The 22,229-nt window shown below is 32.8% G+C and overlaps 1 protein-coding gene across 1 annotated transcript; it reads right to left on the reverse strand.

Moving 5' to 3' along the window:
* Positions 1–362: 362 nt before the first annotated feature.
* On the reverse strand, positions 363–10,432 carry LOC134696973 (sterile alpha motif domain-containing protein 9-like). The gene is made up of 3 exons (XM_063558941.1): positions 10,417–10,432; positions 3,340–9,251; positions 363–1,550 (listed from the first exon to the last, which is right to left on the reverse strand). Exons 1-3 carry the CDS (start codon positions 10,430–10,432, stop codon positions 1,476–1,478), a joined length of 6,003 nt encoding a protein of 2,000 aa, XP_063415011.1. The 3' UTR covers positions 363–1,475.
* Positions 10,433–22,229: the final 11,797 nt, after the last annotated feature.

The raw sequence follows: 22,229 nt of genomic DNA on the forward strand, positions 1-22,229 counted from the left end.
CCTAAAATTTAATAAAACCTTGGAGATATATGACACACGGATTACCAATGTTAATTTTTAATGACATTTGAAAGATCTTTGAGGTGAATTTTATTATGTAAAATGCATGTCTATAGAAAGAACATAAATATCTATTTAAAAGGTGTATTAATTATAACATAAAATACGAATACATTTTATGAGTAAATGAGTATGACAGAAAATCGTTAAATTTGAGAAAAAAGCTAAATACATTTTTAAGGCAAAAAAATTCTTGTAAGTGTTTTCAGAGTCTGAATCAAATCATTTATATTTATTTAGTAAAAAGTGTACACACCTTGGTTTTTTTTAAATTTATATCGGTGCTTTTAGCTTCATGCATATAATTGTATTAACCAAGGTTTATCAGAATAAAGCGCTTTATTTATTCTGATAAACTTTGGTCCATACACATAAAGTGTCTACAAATTATGATATGCAGAAGTTGCATGTAGTTAATAGCACTGAGTCTAATAGAGAGAAATCATAGTTCGTACACTTAAGAAACATAAAACAAAAAATACAAAACACAAAAACAAAGATATTAAATTAAACATGCCATTACTGCAAAATGTGGTATTCAATGAAGTCTTGTGGTGCATTATCAATATATTTATTAAATTGTGTGATATCAACTTTGAAATCAATCTGCACTTATGCAGTTCGGCATTTTGTCATTAAAGTAATTCCATGATAAACTGTACGTAAACATTTGTTAGTCGATGATTTAATAACTTGTTCTACTCTCTGTAAATCATTTACATAGCTATAGTTTTATAATATGCATATACTTCACTATACTTTGTCCCGGATATTTCAGATGGAAGGCTCATCTAGTTATTTAACGAGTAAAATGGTAAAAGTTTTAATTTCCTGACGTCTAGTGTTTGGTTTTGTCATATTTTATGGAGATCCCCGTTTGAATTTACCTTGGACTTTGGGTCTTTTTTTAACACATTTGATATCTTAAAAACTAGAACGCTGTAAAAAATGTTCAGCCAAAAAAAATCAACCCCAAGCAGCGTGTGTTGCATAAAATTAGATGTGCTATGGAAAAGTCAAATTTAATTTATCATTTGAAAAAAACCACATAAAATAGTTGTTCTAGAACAATCTACATCTTTACAATTTTTGTCTTTCCTTTACAACTGTGTTCATTTCAAAAATAGCTGTAAGTGTTTGAAAAATACTTGCTCAATTTGAAGCATTTCATAATATATTTAAGTTCTCATAAGCAAAACCACTGAGCACATCACGAAAGAATCAAGCATACGTGAAAGTGGTAATCCGGAACAGTTAGTGGTTACTATTTCAGTGGTCCACTTGTGGTTATTGATGACACAAAATAGGTTCTATATTGTCGTCTGTTAATTGTTGTTATTGCAGGTACTTACTCGTTTTCAATACAAAAAAAATCATATTGAGATATATAAATCAAAGAACGGTAATCGTTATAGTCAGTAACATGGAGAATCGTCGCTTTTGATTTCAAGAGCTTGTCTTATAATGCTTTCATCTTTAAGCAAGGCTTTCTGAAATAAATGTAAAATACACTAAGTAAGCGAAATAACAAATTTTACTTCAGTTTGACATGTGTATAGTTATTCAAATACAATATCATGACTTAAAACATAATATAAAACAATAAAAATGTCAATTATCAAATATTTGTTTGTCAAAATATACTCTTAATATGACTGATTTCTTTTAACTCACATTAGACAAGTCGTATCATTATAACAATATTATTAAGTAACGGCCCTTAAGAGTCTTTGTCTCTCAACTTGGTCTACGTGCATTTGAAAACATGGACACTCTGCCGTATTGCAGACGAGAAAAGACTACATGAGAAAAAGCACTGTTTTTGTTGATCTTGTAACGCTGATCATTTAGTCTGTTTAGTTTATCTGTATTTTCTTTAGTTTTTTGCTTAAAACACAAAAAAGAGTAAAACCAATCCTCATTTAAGCATTTGACTTGCTAGTAGAAATTGTCTTTCTGATCAGTTTATGATTTTGACATTAATAAGACAAAACGCAAAAAAAGTAAAACTCCTTATTATGGGGCAAAAAATCTTACAAGGGATCGTCGGACAATTTTGACCTTGGGATGTATTTTTAGAACTTGTATTGCTGGTTATTTTTGCAATTTAAAGTTTTTCTTTTTCAGTCATAGTTTTCAAGTAAATAGACAAAAATGAAAAAATGAAAAATAAAAAAAAATGTAAAAAAATGTCATAAAAAGGCAATAATTCGGATAATTCGTCTGACAAATTTAACATATATCGACAAGGGGAAGAGCTCATCATTCAAAACATTTTTGCACACGTCAGATTTTCTCTATTTGTAACGGTTATCAAAACAATATACAACACTTGCATTATACCCAATAAATATATAGCCATCTCGGACATCGTCGTTGGCAGACAGGGTAATCTGACATATTTTTTTTAAACAAGATACTCCAATGATTATTGAGGCTAAGCGTGGTTTAAATTTGACCCAGTATTTTAGGAGAAGCGATTTGTTTAAAATTAACGACGACAGACAACGACGACGACGGGCGACGAACGCCATGTGATGAGTAAGTACCGATGAGCAGCTTATCTACATGTTGATATCATAAAATATCAGCTGCGAGACATAATAGGAAGGCTTTTGTCGAGTGAGCGTAGCGAACGAGACCAAAAAGCCTTCAGATATTGTCAAGCAGCTGATATTTTATAATATCAATATGCAGATAATCTGATAATCGATTTATCGGGCTACATTTGCGTGTTTCAGAAGTGTTTTCTTTGTTTCATCAGCACAAAAAATATGACTTGATAATTTCGTTCAAAGTAATTAACGTCGGTTCAAACATTATGACGTCGCTGATACAAAGACATGATACGGAATAATATTAAGAGCTGAACAGAGTGATATAGACAGTGGGACAACCGATAAAGCGACCTAGACCTTTCGGGTCAGGTCTGCTTAAAGGAGCATCTGTTGCAAATGTCATTGTTTATAAAATCCTAATTCTTTAATTTGATTTATAACAAACTTAAATATTTACAGAGTTAACAAACACTCTTCACGAAAGTAAATAAAACAGAGCATGGTATTGAGGTGGAGCAGAGGAGTACCATGCGTATAATGGGATAAGACAACGGATAACTACTACTACTATAGACACTGAGATGACTGCTAATGAACATGTGACACAACATAAAACCAAATATAAAAAAAATCAGAAAAAAAACTCACAATGATGTTCAAAATTCAATTAACCAAAAGAATAAGTGCATGCATTAAATAATGAATTTAAAAGAAAACATACCTCTCTTTCTTTAAGTTCTCTTCCTGCTCGAAGTTTACCCTGAATACTTGGTATGCTGTTTAACTTATCTTGCAGGCTCTTTACTGATTCTTTCAAAAAACTGTCTAATTTATCATCCGAATCAAACCCATAATCGCTTGCATCAGAGTCATCCTGTCGTTTTGCTTGGACATTATATGCCATTAAGCCTGCTATACTAAAGCCTAAATAAAAATAAACATCTTCCTCTGAAGATATATTGCCACCTCGAATTTTATTAATTTCGATTTCTGTTTTTGATTTTTCATTTCGCATAACAACACATGTTCGGTTATCTTTATTTCTAATTCTTCCATTTAAACGTTTTAACGTATTTCTAATTTGCGATCTTTTCCACATTCCTTTTTTGTCAAAGTCTTCATCTGCATCTGGTTTACTCCGGTTGAATATATCAAAACGATGACACACTTTCTGTTTCTGACCAGTTTTTGCTAAAAAGAATTGAGCTGTTGGTTTGGTTATATTTCGCTCTTCTTTTAACACCAAATTGGTGTTTGTAACACCTCGAGCTCTGTGTCGTTTTTGTTTGTACTTGTTAAGGTAATGCAGAGCAGAATAAAACAATACATCGTCATATTCTACATCCATTCTCTCAGTAGGCCAGAGAAGCATACTGATGAATAAGTACGCTTGGGAAAGATAACCACTAGAATTGCTTATAACGTCTTTGCAGTATTCTAAAACAACACTCCAGGAATCCCGATTTCTACCATTTAACAACCCTATTAAAAAATTTACAGCAACAAGGTTGATCTTATCTCTAGGTTGGCAAAAACATAAACCATTTAAATGGTGTTTAATCTTTAAACACTTCTCAGTTGCTTCAGCAGGAATTAACTCTCTTTTCTTTACTTGAAGTAGTATGTCATACATGTTCATATACGTGTTACCTTGTAAATGTATCAAACGTCTTCTGTGAAAAATGTCCAAGTCTGATGGTCTGTGCGACTCTGGTTCAATATCGTTTTCTTCTCCAAGGTACCGAGCAAATTCATTTCGAACACTAGGAAAAAAGTAGTGCAGCTGAGAGTGAAAACGATGCAGTTTGCTTGGATTATGTGCATAGAATATCGAATTGTAGCATAAATATGATTCTATGCATTCAAAAGATTCATCTGCGTACTTAATGAACTGTGTAAATAGAGGTTTAAAATCTATCCTCCATCTGTCACTTAGTTCTTCCGGTATGTAATCTTTGTCCGTAAGAAGTTTCTTAATGTCAATTGAGGAGGAAAAAATGGTATTTTCGGTAACAAACTTTGCACAAAGGTTTATTGTTTGTATCACGTCCTGGCTTGTATACAACAGTCGAATCTCACTGCTTTTACCAAGCATCTCTCTAGCAAATACAAAATGTTGAATAGCTTCGAGTATCATGCTTATCATTGTATCTGTATCTGAATCATGAGGAATTGTAGAACTTAATACAGAAAGAAATTTGTCACGTAAAATAGAGCCCAAATTATGATGCCAAGATCCTTTTTCCATCGCATTGGATATGAATTGTTCAGCATACCTTGACCACTCCTCGGCCTTGTCATGTTCAATTTTTTTAGAAAATAAACGTGCTAAAGTTTGACACATGTAACAATCTTGAAATATTTGTATTCCGATTTCCAAAACATTTGCAGCTGCTCGCCATCCTTCGTCTTCTTCTACTCGTACGATTAAGGGAGAAAAATACGTATTTTTATTATCGTTATATTCTTCCTTGAGACGTCTCGTTAACATTTCTTTCGACAGTTGGATTAATATATTCTTGCCGTAAGCAGGACATGTGAATAAAGAGGATTTTAAAAATCGTATTATAAGCTTGCTCAGTTTTTCTCCTCTGACTTCCAAAATTTTAGATAAAACTGGTACGGCTAGCAAAGGATGAGACATACGAATTTCCATGCCAGAAGTTTCTTCCCTCTCACTAATCACGAGGAAAATCTTCAGGTAATGAGATAATAATTTTTCCCATATATACCATAAGTTCGTCTTTTTAAATGATTTACCTAAAAGTTGGTCGCAGCATTCAACTGGAATAAATACCGTTGGTCCCCTAAGTGATGTTGGTGCATAGGCTGATATAAGTGATGCATATTCAAGTAATTCAAATTCATTTGACTTGCTATCGATCAATTTAAGAAACTGAGTTATTGTTTCTGTAATATAGTTTTCATTGAAACCATTTCGTAAGATCATAAATGATATCAAATGTTCTGGATGTCCATTAGGATCCCTTTGTTCAATGTCTTTGTATTTACTCTCCATCCATAGCTGTTCTTCCTTTGTCAGTTGTTGACACAGTTGAAACCCGTATTCATTAATCTCCTTAAATGAGTTTGCTGGATGCTGATCGGTTTTGGTAATTCCAGTCTCTCTTTGGCATACCAAGAGACAGCACACAATGCCATCTTTACTCGGAGTTGTGCGAAACTCTTTATTTATATTCCAAATTAAATCTTCATAAATACAATCAGATTGAGCTATGTCGTCTATTAGTAATAATAGTGGTTTCGGTTTATCCTTTTCCTCATATTTCAAAAGAGTCATTATATTTTGGGTGGTCCTTTCCGTAATTTGTACAATAGTTGCACAGCGATACTTTTTTCGATTTAGCCATAATATGTTATGCGCTAAAGTTGTACCTCCGGAACCTGGCTCATGTTTTATAGTAACAACGGCAACTTTTTTGCCACCTTTGTCCGTTGAGGTTAGTAGTTCATTGATTATGTCAAGCACATTTTCCAAGCAATGTCTTTTCAATACTTGATTTTCAAAGTAAAAGTTGTACCAATGAACTCTATTGCCTTTATAAAAATCCTCTTCATACTTTATTCTCATCTGCTGTAAAACCAGTTTAGAGTGAGATTTACTTTCACACTGCTTTGCGCTTAATATTTTTAAATCGGACATATTCTGAATAATGAAGGGATCCACTTCAACGTATGCACCACTCCTTGTTGGCAAGGAGATATTAGCTACATCATCATTGTTCGTAACCTCTAGAAATGTACAACACACGTGTTCCCATGTTGTTCCCTCTCCCGCAACACTGCACATGTTTATATTGTCTTCAGTTCCCTTCTGTTCAGTCACAATAAGTTGCCTGAAGTTATTAATAATTTCCTCATCGGCTGATATAACAACTAATTGTTTCCAACCAAACCGAGTTGTACACTCGTAAAAGGTTTCTATAATCCCACTGAAGTCATTCGAGAACACCATGAAAACGACTAATAACCGTCCATTTGAAATTAAATTTCCGAAAAAAGTAACAGCATCCTTTATTCCAGTGCTATATGTTTCAGACCAGTCAATTCGATTTAAATGAGGCATTGGTTCATGCATGTCATGCCTTCCATTTGCAAAAATCCAGATAGTTTTCATTGCGATAGGTATTCCTAGTATTTTTTCCAGATCAGCCTGTTTTCCTGCATTATCCTTGAATACTTCATCAGTGTACAGTGCAGATTTTTCAACGTTTCTATATAGTTTTGATATTCCATTTTCATCAGTTCTGTCGTCAAAATCAAAGACAGCATGAAAATGTATGTGACGCAAAAACCTTAAATTTTTGGTAAAATGAGGATCTTGTTTTTGATTTTGAGTTGGTTTATTAAGTACCAGTAGTGGCCACATAGATTTATTCAGCCTGTCAGTTCCTTTGCATAGCAGAAGTCGTAATTTCGCCATCGGTAATTCAACTGACTTAATATGATAACTGAGTTCCAACGACTCATATTTTTCTCTTTCTGTTATGTTCTGTTTTAAAATTGTTTCAATAAAAAGAGTCTTTTCCAATTTATGTTTGGATACGGTGGAGGATCCCTCTCTGACAAAAAGTGTAAATTCTTTTTCAACCTTCTTCGCATTTATACCTTGTATTTTGCTTCTATTTAAAAGAAAGAAGTTATTGGAACAACGATAAGAAGCCGGTTCGACGTCAACCTCCATTACGTAAAGCGATACATCGGTATTTTTACAAAGAACTGGAATAAATACTGGATTTCCAATACAGTACTTGACAATCATTTCTGTCCGTTCATCGAAACATAATTTCTGAAATTTTATCAATAAGTCTGTTGCATTTTGTTTAAATGTTTTAGTTGGTAAGTTAAAACCGATAACCTCTCCGTGTCGGAACTGAAGTTCCTGGTCGACACTGTCAGCAATACCAAACATAATTGTACCATTCTTTCTTGCATTGAGACAACCACATGCAAATCGTAAGGTTTCTAACAAAAATTTATTAATTGCACTAGCTTCTCTTTGTAATTCTTTTGACGCAAAATATTTAAATTCAAAACACCGATATCCTACTGCACCATCATGCTCACCAGTCTCCATAACAAGATGTTTGTGATATAGGAATGCAGACTCAGATTCACGAAAAGGTCTGGGCTTCTGGATGTCCGATGCAATATTTAAACTTTGTTTATCACTTTGTTCTACTAAACTTTCTTGGACTATGTTTGTATCAATATTTAGTTTCGTGGTATCCGAATCGGTAGTGTTTACTACAGTGTCATTTTTGTCAGGCAATTGCATTTCTGTGAATGTATCTGCGTTTTCTTTTACTTCAGATTGAATTGTACTTGATGGTTTTGATATCAATTTTGTATCATCCATTGTTGATTGTTTGTTAAAAGATTCAACATCTGCATGCTTTTGAATTTTGTCTGAATGCAACCCTGTTGATTTCACGATCATTGTGTTATCAATGTCATGAGCATTTGTTTCTTCGTCCGTTTTTGATTTGTCTTTCGCGTCATATTTACTACAAATAAATCCTTTAGAATAATCATCAGGATGAAATATCCAAATTTGTTTACTGTTGTTAATTGAAAACGAAAAAAATGTTCTTTTAACTTTATTTTCTACTGGTTTTTGGAATTTGAAACCATAAACTTGTTTTTCAAAATCTAAAAGGTCATTGCTAATAAGTAAAAAAACATTTTCAAAACTGTTCAGCTCACCTATTTTCTTCTCCATAACGTATCGCATTTTCACTGGTCTTTGAGTGAGTGAAACCGGCTGTTTTGAATTTTTACAATACAAAGTTGTATCCTTCGGTGACTCTGAGAAGGTTTCCTGAAAGGCTTGTGTACAAGCTGTTCTCCAATTATGCACATTATTCCGAATTTTATCCCAAAAACCATTATGTGACTTTTTATCTTCATAGTCATTTTCATTGCAAAGAATAAGAAATAACATTCGTTTATCTAGTTCATTTCCTTTTCCCCAGTTGCTATGAATTATTTGCAGTTGGCATTGTTTTGAAACCTTCATGTAAGAATGTTGTAAACAAGTTTTCGTTTCTAAAAAACTAATAATTTCACTTTCTTCCGCTGAGAATGTTTCAACTTTAATATTAAAATTTTCCTTGATGCACTCGTTTTTAGTTATTTTCTCGTTGCGTTTTTTTATTATTTGATGAAAAAGAATTCCTATCTTTTTAAGTTCGACCGGAAATTCTTCCTTCATTTCTTCTGGACTTTTGTATGACATGAAACAAAAGCCATCAATTTTGTGTTCTTCAATAAATTTACAAATTTCTTTAATGACATTCTGTGCTGGAAAGTTGTTTTCTAAAAATTTTGAAACAATTTCTGGTGTCCATGAAGATGCCTCTAAACTTATGATATCTACATACTGTTTTTTATCTTTGAATAATAAAATTCTTCTAGCAAGACCTACAGGCACATTGAGAAACTCCTTGAAAGAAACAACATCTTCAATAGAATAATTATATAATGTTTCTCCATCGAGAAGTCCTATTCCTGGACTTTTCTCTATATCTTGTTCTGTAATGTTTACTGTGTTAATCAGCCAATCTTGTATTTCTTCAAATGAGCTATCATTTTGTACATAAAATGGCGCAGCTAAAAAAAAAAGTTTAGCTATACATGTATTGTGCTGATGTTTAAAAGTGTCAAAGTTACTTTACCATTTTTACATACACACACACATACACACACAAAAATAGTATTCGGTCTACTTAAATTATGTCGATTCCGAGTGACAATACAAAAACATGCAGCATAGATCTTATAACACCTGCATACAATAAAAAAAAATGAATAAATGCTTAAGGTGGCTAGGGAGTCGATAACTTGTCAAAATGAAATTTTGATCATGCTTTTTTCAAAAATATATTAAAAATATATTAAAAGATATGGGTCACTAGACTTTTTTTAACGCTACAGATTGTGCAAAATTGCACATTGCAAAATTGTCAGATTTTGTATAGATTATGCATGGAAAAACATATTTTGTGTGACAAAAAGAAAACGTTCTATCAGAACTTTAAGTCAAAAATCTAATCAAACACAAACACGGTGTTTTTGAGAAATTACAGCTGTATTTATTAGAAAGCACACAACTTTCTATATTTATATCAAAAGGCTTTAACATAAATTACATACAACTCTCAAAATTTGCACATTTCATCAAATATTTAGGCCAAAGTTATCTGCTTCTTCAAAATCCAAGATGGAGGAAGACGCCCGAGACAACTTAGCAAGACAGTTATGATATTCACGAACACGATAGCATGACACAAGTATTCTTCTTGTACTTCTGAATTCACCTCGTTTTAGGAGGACTCTTGTTGCTCTATCATAATTTTTGTATATTTATTTTTCGTCAGCCTACAGTTAGGAATGATCCATTCCTTATGTATCTTCTTTATTGTTGTCTCTAACGTTCAACACAGTTCAAATAAAATGGATGAAATCAAGTATAGACACCGTAATAGTCGCATCAATTAGAATATATATGTCGTGTGGTCTAGCGGGACGGCTGCAGTGCAGGCGATTTGGTGTCACGATATCACAGTAGCATGGGTTCGAATCCCGGCGAGGGAAGAACCAAAAATTTGCGAAAGCAAATTTACAGATCTAACATTGTTGGGTTGATGTTTAGACGAGTTGTATATATATATATATATATATATATATATACCCCCAATTGGGACATTAGCTGTACGGTGGTACAAACCTAGATTAAGTGGACTTTTTGAAAACTAAATTTTTTGGGTGTGTGGACCAGATAGGCAATCCATATTAAGTATTTTTCGGTAAATTCATTGTAAGAATCGAATGTTAGAAAAATTTTTCTAAATAATTTTTTTTTGGGAGAGATAGGTTTCTGAATCCTTATTTGGTATTATCAAAAAGCCACTTTAACTTTGACCTGAATTTAGAAAGCCACTTTACTAGAATGCTTTAGCGAACCTACAACTGGCACATAAAGTGGATTGTTGTCACGTGATCAGATAGGTACGATAGTAGATAAGGTGCACACAGATATACAGATTATGTGACGTCATTAAAAAATATTGGTAGATAAGGTGTACATCGTAGTTACAAAGCGAGTTAAAGTGGCTGTTATTCGAAATATATATATTATTGTGGAAATCCCAATACGTCACAAAGCAATATGGCGATTGTTTACATCAATGTTGACAATGAGTTGACGAAAAGGAAAATAGCTCTCGATAGTGAATAAACTGCATGCAAACGTAAGTGAATCTATATATCAGATATTTTATTTAGTATAAAAGAATGCAGTATTATTCGATTTTGTTTTATAAAGAATATCAATTGTGGTAAATATAAATAATGTGTGTTGCATGAATTTAATATTTAAAATTTCAATATTTTCACAACCATAAAAGAAAGTGTGTTTATTTATATATTGTGGAATCTAACATCTGAACAAGAATTTGTGTATTAATATTCATGTCACGTGATAAGATAGGCACGATAGTAGATAAGATGCACACAGATATACAGATTATGTGACGTCATTTAAATATATTGGTAGATAAGGTGTACATCGTAGTTACAAAGCGAGTTAAAGTGGCTGTGAATCGAAATATATATATATATTATTGTGGAAATTCCAATACGTCACAAAGCAATATGGCGATTGTTTACATCAATGTTGACAATGAGTTGACAATGAGATGATGTGTTGAAACACGAAAAGGAAAATATCTCTCGAATGTGAATAAAATGCATGCAAACGTAAGTGAATCTATATATCAGATATTTTATTTGATATAAAAGAATGCAGTATTATTCGATTTTGTTTTATAAAGAATATCAATTGTGGTAAATATAAATAATGTGTGTTGCATGAATTTAATATTTGAAATTTCAATATTTTCACAACCATAAAAGAAATTGTGTTTATTTAAATATTGTGGAATCTAACATCTGAACAAGAATTTGTGTATTAATATTCATGTCACGTGATAAGATAGGCACGATAGTAGATAAGATGCACACAGATATACAGATTATGTGACGTCATTTAAATATATTGGTAGATAAGGTGTACATCGTAGTTACAAAGCGAGTTAAAGTGGCTGTGAATCGAAATATATATATATATATTATTGTGGAAATTCCAATACGTCACAAAGCAATATGGCGATTGTTTACATCATTGTTGACAATGAGTTGACAATGAGATGATGTGTTGAAACACGAAAAGGAAAATATCTCTCGAATGTGAATAAAATGCATGCAAACGTAAGTGAATCTATATATCAGATATTTTATTCAGTATAAAAGAATTCAGTATAATTCGATTTTGTTTTATAAAGAATATCAATTGTGGTAAATGTAAATAATGTGTGTTGCATGAATTTAATATTTAAAATTTCAATATTTTCACAACCATAAAAGAAATTGTGTTTATTTAAATATTATGGAATTATACATTTGAACAAGAATTTGTGTATTAATATTCATGTCACGTGATCAGATAGGTACATGGTAGATTAGGTCCACACAGATATACAGATTATGTGACGTTATTTATATATATTAGTAGATAAGGTGTACATCGTAGTTACAAAGCGAGTTAAAGTGGCTGTTATTCGAAAATATATATATTATTGTGGAAATTCCAATACGTCACAAAGCAATATGGCGATTGTTTACATAATAATAATAAAATTCTTTATTTAACGAAGGTAACACATTTAACAATTACATGTTAATCTTCAAAAACTATCAATACAAATAAAAAACGTACAAAAATACATACAATATAAAATACATAATACAGTTAAGTAAGCACATATGCATTCAGTAGAAGAAGAAAAAGAAATACATTAGTTTCATGCATCTTTATTCTGTTCAGTTAGAAAATAGTTTGAACAGTTGGTCTTAAATGTATCTAAATTATCTATTTCTTTAATATTATTTGGTAAATTATTCCAGGTAATAAGACCAGAATATTTAAATGTTCTTTTCAAAAAATCAGAATTAGGTCTTGATACATGAAGAAGTGACATGTTCACGTCCTTAAATATGCAGCCACTTGACTTTAAGAAATATCCTTTAACATATTTGGTCGGGTTCTTGTCTCTTTGACATATTCCCCATTTCCATTTTCAATTTTATCATCAACTAAAAAGTAAAACAAGACAAAGAAAATTTGCCTGTCTGTAATTGTAGGAACTTAATTTCACACAGTGGCAATTTTCACAAATAAATTTATATTCTCGCTCTATCATTTACCGAAATCGACGAAATACCTATTTGCTGTGACGATGTTTGATATTATACAAACTAAAGGCATCTAGAACAAAATCAGAAAAGCCCGAAGTTTTTTTATTGCTTTTATTTTTCTTCTTCAAAAGTTTGACAATGGAATTTGATACACAAATCCGAACATTTGAGTTTAATAAAGCATATTACACATAGAGTTTGTTCTAGAACGGGAGCCTGTCGTGAATTTAAAAGGGATGCAAAAGACGTCACACTTCTTCTGATGTCAATCGAAGTAAAACCGTTAAATATTTTAAACTAAGCACTGGTGTTGTCACCATAACTAATTATGGTTTATTTCATACAACACAAACGATTTAAAATGGGCCGTGGCATTTTTGAGAAATAACATTAAGGCCAAAATATTGGCCATGTGGCACAGATCTTCTGAATACCATTAAAGTCAATGAGGCTATCAGTTTTTTTACAAATACTAATAAATTGCAATTAACACCAATTAAAAGACTGATCAAAATATAAAAAAAAAACACAAATACAGTAAAAACATTCGACACTTGAGAGTGATAAATGAACGAAGCAGACATACTGTGGTGTCATCAAACGAGCAATCATATACAGGTACCATGCAGAATAGCGTGACGTTATCAATTGTTGTCAGGGTTGCCATGGCGCTGTTTGATAAAGTTCGAAGCCGGGCCGATTCTTAGCAGTCAAAGGTAAAACGTTTTCCAATGCCATGGCAGTCAAAGGGTCAATACTCTATGATAAAACCACAAAAACGTAAAACGCTTCAAATTCTACAAACTGACATGTAGACTCCTGCTGTCCTTTTGTAGCTAAGTACAAAAAATGTACAAGGAGAAGACATCATATCTAAGTTTTATTTATCCGGTTGGGAACAAACCCTATATATGGTGTTTATACCTGTATAGAGGGATAAAATTATTGCTGGTGCTGGAAAAATATAAAATATGTTATTTTTGTGAAGTCCTGAAAGGCTATTTTATTTCTTGCCTTGATCCCTTTCTGCGACAGGAAAGTGTCACAGCAAGAATAAGCTTTTGGGTCGATCTGGCCCCACGTAGATCCGGTCCAAGTCGATCCGGCCCAACGTCGATCCATTCCATATGTAAAATCGGTCCGGCCCCAATAAAAAATATATTTATCATGTTTATAAGAAATAAAAATAAAGATATATATTAATTGTAATTCATAAATGTTTATGATTTTTATTATAATGTCAATAAATGTAAAAGGTGTACGGTAAAAAAATAAAAAAAGACCTTTGAAAAATATCTATTTCAGATGAGTATAAAACAACTAGGTTGATTATGTTTTTATTTCAAGTTTTCTAGATTATTGGGTATATTCATATTATAACGTATATAAAAAAACTCAAACATCAACATTAATCAGCAGTAAGGCCCTGGGTTCGTTCTCCTTACTTTTATCAAGGACGCATAATACTAAAATATTAATATTATGGGTATTTAAGTTAAATAAACCTTTTCAGATATTTAAATGGTATAAATTCTCGAAATTCACGAAAACACATGAAAATAATTAAAAGTTAATGGCTTATTTTGGAGCATTAATAGGTCATAATAATAATTCTCACTGATTGTTGTTATAATTGCCTTTGATACATTAATAATTGGAATAATCCTAATGAAACAACTGGATTATTCGGATTAATCTTAATCAAATTGGTTACGCTTCTGCGCATGTGCACCATTAGGAAATTTAATTGTGCATCCGAAAGTTTCAAAATAATGATATCATTTATTCATACAATCCATCTCGTGTTAAATTCAAGTATGTACGAGGAGAGTATGACTTCAAATCAATTATGCTTGAACAAAAATATATGGATTTAGTCATGTTAGTTGTTCTGTCTGTGTTCAGATCTTTAACGCAATCAAATCATATTCCAGTTTTGGACATGTGTTTTTTAAAACGAAGGTTAAAATATTTTATGTCAAAGAGAAGATGTGGTATGATTGCCAATGAGACTACTCTCCACAAGAGATCAAATGACACAGAAGTTAACAACTATAGGGCACAGTATGGCCATCAACAATTAGCAAAGCCCATACCGTATAGTCAGCTATAAAAGGCCCCGAAATGACATTGTAAAACAATTCAAACGAGAGATCTAACAGTCCAATCTATCAAAAACAAATATGTAACACATAAACAAAGGACAACCACTGAATGACCGACTCCGGACTAGGGACAGGAACATACAGAATGTTGCGGGGTGTGACATAAGAGGTGTGTTCATATTTTTTTTTTTATTTAAGCGTTCATCCTGAGATTGCGGTACCTTTTTGGTCACTATTTATGTGTTGCGTCTAAATATGAATTGTAACACTTTATAGTGACTGAACAGGTTGATTTAACTTCCTCAAGAAACAGAAAAAGAAGACGAATTCAATGGAACAGCTCTAGACTATTTAACATGCAAGCTGATTATAGATAGATATATAAGGATAGTAAGGTAAGTTCTCAATAGATAAATGTCTATCTAATGAAACATGCTTGGTATAATTGGTTTTTATTGTGTAGAAAGATAGTACTATGATGTTAGATGGTCTATCTAATGAAACATGCTTGGTATAATTGGTTTTTATTGTGCTTGGTATAATTGGTTTTTATTGTGTAGAAAGATAGTACTATGATGTTAGATGGTCTATCTAATGAAACATGCTTGGTATAATTGGTTTTTATTGTGTAGAAAGATAGTACTATGATGTTAGATGGTCTATCTAATGAAACATGCTTGGTATAATTGGTTTTTATTGCGACAAAAGATAGTACTATGATGTTAGATTGTCTATCTAATTAAAAACATGCTTGGTATAATTGGTTTTTATTGTGTAGAAAAATAGTACTATGATGTTAGATGATCTATCTAATGAAACATGATTGGTATAATTGGTTTTTATTGTGTAGAAAGATAGTACTATGATGTTAGATGGTCTATCTAATGAAACATGCTTGGTATAATTGGTTTTCATTGTGTAGAAGGATAGTACTATGATGTTAGATGGTCTATCTAATGAAACATGCATGGTATAATTGGTTTTTATTGTGTAGAAAGATAGTACTATGATGTTAGATGGTCTAACTAATGAAAGATGCTTGGTATAATTGGTTTTTATTGTGTAGAAAGATAGTACTATGATGTTAGATGGTCTATCTAATGAAACATGCTTGGTATAATTGGTTTTTATTGTGTAGAAAGATAGTACTATGATGTTAGATGGTCTATCTAATGAAACATGCATGGTATAATTGGTTTTTATTGTGTAGAAAGATAGTACTATGATGTTAGATGGTCTATCTAATGAAACATGCTTGGTATAATTGGTTTTTATTGTGTAGAAAGATAGTACTATGATGTTAGATGGTCTATCTAATGAAACATGCTTGGTATAATTGGTTTTTATTGTGTAGAAAGATAGTACTATGATGTTAGATGGTGTATGCAATGAAACAATGAGGTACCAAAAGAAAGAAGAAAGATTAGTCTTTCAAATTGTGATAATTTCATTATGACATAATTATTACATAATTAATTATTATGTAATTATTGTTACAGGATAAATCATCTGACTGTGATAGATTGACTCTGACACTATGTCTATTGGCCAAAGTACCACTAGTACAGGATAAATCATCTGACTGTAACAGATTTACTCTGACGCCATTTCTATTGGTCAAGGTATCATTATTGTTATAGGATAAATCATCTGACTGTGATAGATTGACTCTGACACCATGTCTATAGGTCACAGTATCATTATTGTTACGGGATAAATAATCTGACTGTGATAGATTGACTCTGACACCATGTCTATAAGTCACAGTATCATTATTATTACGGGATAAATCATCTGACTGTGATAGATTGACTCTGACACCATTTCTACTGGTCAAGGTATCATTACTGTTACAGGATAAATCATCGGACGGTGATAGATTGATTCTGACACTATGTCTATTGGCCACAGTACCACTAGTGGTACAGGATAAATCATCTGACTGTGATATATTTACTCTGACGCCATTTCTTTTGGTCAAGGTATCATTATTGTTACAGGATAAATCATCTGACTGTGATAGATTGACTCTAACACCATGTCTATAGGTCACAGTATCATTATTGTTATAGGATAAATCATTGGACTGTGATAGATTGTCTCTGACACCATGTCTATAGGTCACAGTATCATTATTGTTACAGGATAAATCATATGAATTTGATAGATTGACTCTGACATCATGTCTATATGTGACAGTATCATTATTGTTACAGGATAAATCATCTGACTGTGATAGATTGACTCTGACACAATGTCTATTGGCCACAGTACCACTAGTGGTACAGGATAAATCATCTGACTGTGATAGATTTAGTCTGACGCCATTTCTATTGGTCAAGGTATCATTATTGTTACGGGATAAATCATATGTCTGTGATAGATTAACTCTGACATCATGTCTATAGGTCAGAGTATCATTATTGTAACAGGATATATCATCTGACTGTAATAGATTGACTCTGACATCATGTCTATAGGTCACAGAACCATTATTGTTACAGGATATATCATCTGACTGTGATAGATTGACTCTGACACTATGTCTATTGGCCACAGTAGCACTGGTGGTACAGGATAAATCATCTGACTATGATTTGTGTACTCTGACGCCATTTGTTTTGGTCGAGATATCATTATTGTTACAGGATAAATCATCGGACTGTGATAGATTGACCCTGACACCATGTCTATAGGTCACAGTATCATTATTGTTACGGGATAAATCATCTGACTGTGATAGATTGACTCTTACACCATGTCTATAGGTCACAGTATCATTATTATTACGGGATAAATCATCTGACTGTGATAAATTGACTCTGACACCATGTCTATAGGCCAGAGTACCATTATTGCTACAAAATAAATCATCGGACTGTGATAGATTGATTATGACACCATGTCTATAGGTCACAGTATCATTATTGTTACGGGATAAATCATCTGACTGTGATAGATTGACTCTGACACTATGTCTATAGGTCAAAGTATCATTATTGTTACAGGATAAATCATATGACTGTGATAGATTGACTCTGACATCATGTCTATAGGTGACAGTATCATTATCTGTTACAGGATAAATCATCGGACTGTGATAGATTGATTCTGACACTATGTCTATAGGTCACAGTATCATTATAGTTACAGGAAAAATCATCTGACTGTGATAGATTGACTCTGACATCATGTCTATAGGTGACAGTATCATTATTGTTACAGGATAAATCATCTGACTGCGATAGATTGACTCTGATACTATGTCTGTTGGCCACAGTACCACTAGTGGTACAGGATAAATCATCTGACTGTGATAGATTTACTGTGACGCCATTTCTATTGGTCAAGGTATCATTATTGTTAAAGAATAAATCATCTGACTGTGATAGATTGACTCTGACACCATGTCTATAGATCACAGTATCATTATTGTTACGGGATAAATAATCTGACTGTGATATATTGACTCTGACACCATGTCTATAGGTCACAGTATCTAACACACACCTCATGCCCTTGTAACACCCTAGTCAGGCATTTATGACATTCTAGTCATACACAATCAACTATATAATACATACAGACAACATATCTTTGTTATAATTGTTCTACTGTATCTATCACACCTACATGTATAAGGTCTACATCTAACACCCCAGTCATGCCCTCATAGCACCCTAGTCAGGCAGTTGGGACATCCTAGTCATACACAATCATTTATGCCATACGTACAGACAACATATCTTTGTAATAATTGTTCTATTGTATCTATCACACCTTCATTTATAATGTCTTCATCTAACACCCCAGTCATGCCCTTGTAACACCCTTGTCTGGCATTTGTGACATCTTAGCCATACACAATCAACTTTATAATACATACAGACATCATATCTTTGTAATAATTGTTCTACTGTATCTATCACACCTACATGTATAAGGTCTACATCTAACACCCCAGTCATGCCCTCATAGCACCCTAGTTAGGCATTTGGGACATCCTAGTCATACACAATGAACTATACAATACATACAGACATCATATCTTTGTAATAATTGTTCTATTGTATCTATCACACCTCCATTTTAATGTCTTCATCTAACACCCCAGTGATGCCCTTGTAACACCCTAGTCTGGCATTTGTGACATCCTAGTCTAGACAATCAACTTTATAATACGTACAGACATCATATCTTTATAATAAATGCTCTATTGTATCTATCACACCTTTATATATAATGTCCTATCTAACACTCATGTCATGCCCTATTAACACCCTAGTCTGGCATTTGTGACATCCTAGTCATACACAATCAACTTTATAATTCCTGCAGACATCATATCTTTGTAATAATTGTTCTACTGTATCTATCACACCTACATGTATAAGGTCTACATCTAAAACCCCAGTCATGCCCTCATAGCACCCTAGTCAAGCAGTTGGGACATCCTAGTCATACACAGTCAACTATACCATACGTACAGACATCATATCTTTGTAATAATTGTTCTATTGTATCTATCACACCTTCATGTATAATGTCTTCATCTAACACCCCAGTCATGCCCTTGTAACATCCTAGTCTGGCATTTGTGACATCCTAGTCGTACACAATCAACTTTATAATACATACACACATCATATCTTTGTAATAATTGCTCTATTGTATCTATCACACCTTCATTTATAATGTCTTCATCTAACATCCTAGTCATGCCCTTGTAACACCCTAGTCTGGCATTTGTGACATCCTAGTCATACACAATAAACTTTATAATACGTACAGACATCATATCTTTATAATAAATGCTCTATTGTATCTATCACACCTTTATATATAATGTCATATCTAACACCCATGTCATGTCCTTGTAACACCCTAGTCAGGCATTTGTGACATTCTAGTCATACACAATCAACTATATAACACAAACAGACAACATATCTTTGTAATAATTGTTCTTCTTTATCTATCACACCTTCATTTATAATGTCTTCATCTAACACCCCATTCATGCCCTTGTAACCCCCTTGTCTGGCATTTGTGACATCCTAGCCATACACTATCAACTATATAATACATACAGACATCATATCTTTGTAATAATTGTTTTATTGTATCTATCACACCTTCATTTATAATGTCCTATCTAACACCCATGTCATGCCCTTGAAACACCCCAGTCTGGCATTTATGACATTCTAGTCATACACCATCAACTATATAATACTAACAGACAACATATCTTTGTAATAATTGTTCTACTGTATCTATCACACCTACATGTATAAGGTCTACATCTAACACCCCAGTCATGCCCTCATAGCACCCTAGTCAGGCAGTTTGGACATCTTAGTCATACACAATCAACTATACAATACATAGCATGCATAGAGACAACATATCTTTGTAATAATTGTTCTATTGTATCTATCACACCTTCATCTAACACCCCAGTCATGCCCTTGTAACATCCTAGTCTGGCATCTGTGACATCCTAGTCATACACAATCAACTTTATAATTCATACAGACATCATATCTTTGTAATAAGTGTTCTATTGTATCTATCACACCTACATATATAAGGTCTACATCTAACACCCCAGTCATGCCCTCATAGCACCCTATTTGTCATACACAATCAACTATATAATACATACAGACAACATATCTTTGTAATAATTGTTCTTCTTTATCTATCACACCTTCATTTATAATGTCTTCATCTAACACCCCATTCATGCCCTTGTAACCCCCTTGTCTGGCATTTGTGACATCCTAGCCATACACTATCAACTATATAATACATACAGACATCATATCTTTGTAATAATTGTTTTATTGTATCTATCACACCTTCATTTATAATGTCCTATCTAACACCCATGTCATGCCCTTGAAACACCCCAGTCTGGCATTTATGACATTCTAGTCATACACCATCAACTATATAATACTAACAGACAACATATCTTTGTAATAATTGTTCTACTGTATCTATCACACCTACATGTATAAGGTCTACATCTAACACCCCATTCATGCCCTCATAGCACCCTAGTCAGGCAGTTTGGACATCTTAGTCATACACAATCAACTATACAATACATAGCATGCATAGAGACAACATATCTTTGTAATAATTGTTCTATTGTATCTATCACACCTTCATCTAACACCCCAGTCATGCCCTTGTAACATCCTAGTCTGGCATCTGTGACATCCTAGTCATACACAATCAACTTTATAATTCATACAGACATCATATCTTTGTAATAAGTGTTCTATTGTATCTATCACACCTACATATATAAGGTCTACATCTAACACCCCAGTCATGCCCTCATAGCACCCTATTTGTCATACACAATCAACTATATAATACATACATACATCATATCTTTGTAATAATTGTTCTTCTGTATCTATCACACCTTCATTTATAATGTCTTCATCTAACACCCCATTCATGCCCTTGTAACCCCTTGTCTGGCATTTCTGACATCCCAGCCATACACAATCAACTTTATAATACATACAGACATCATATCTTTGTAATAATTGTTCTATTGTATCTATCACACCTTAATTTATAATGTCTTCATCTAACACCTCAGTCATGCCCTTGTAACACCCTAGTCTGGCATTTGTGACATCCTAGTCATACACAATCAACTTTATAATACGTACAGACATCATATCTTTATAATAAATGCTCTATTGTATCTATCACACCTTTATATATAATGTTTATCTAACACCCATGTCATGCCCTTGTAACACCCTAGTCAGGCATTTATGACATTCTAGTCATACACAATCAACTGTATAATACATACAAACATCATATCTTTGTAATAATTGTTCTATTGTATCTATCACACCTACATATATAAGGTCTACATCTAACACATCATATCTTTGTAATAATTGTTCTATTGTATCTATCACACCTTCATTTATGATGTCTTTATCTAACACCCTAGTCATGCCCTTGTAACACCCTAGTCTGGCATTTGTGACATCCTAGTCATACACAATCAACTTTATAATACATACAGACAACATATCTTTGTAATAATTGTTCTACTGTATCTATCACACCTACATGTATAATGTCCTATCTAACATCCATGGCATGCCCTTGTAACACCCTAGTCAGGCATTTATGACATTCTAGTAATACACAATCAACTATATAATACATACAGACAACATAT

This window comes from Mytilus trossulus, chromosome 14, assembly GCF_036588685.1.
Source record: "Mytilus trossulus isolate FHL-02 chromosome 14, PNRI_Mtr1.1.1.hap1, whole genome shotgun sequence".
Lineage (NCBI taxonomy): Eukaryota > Metazoa > Mollusca > Bivalvia > Mytilida > Mytilidae > Mytilus > Mytilus trossulus.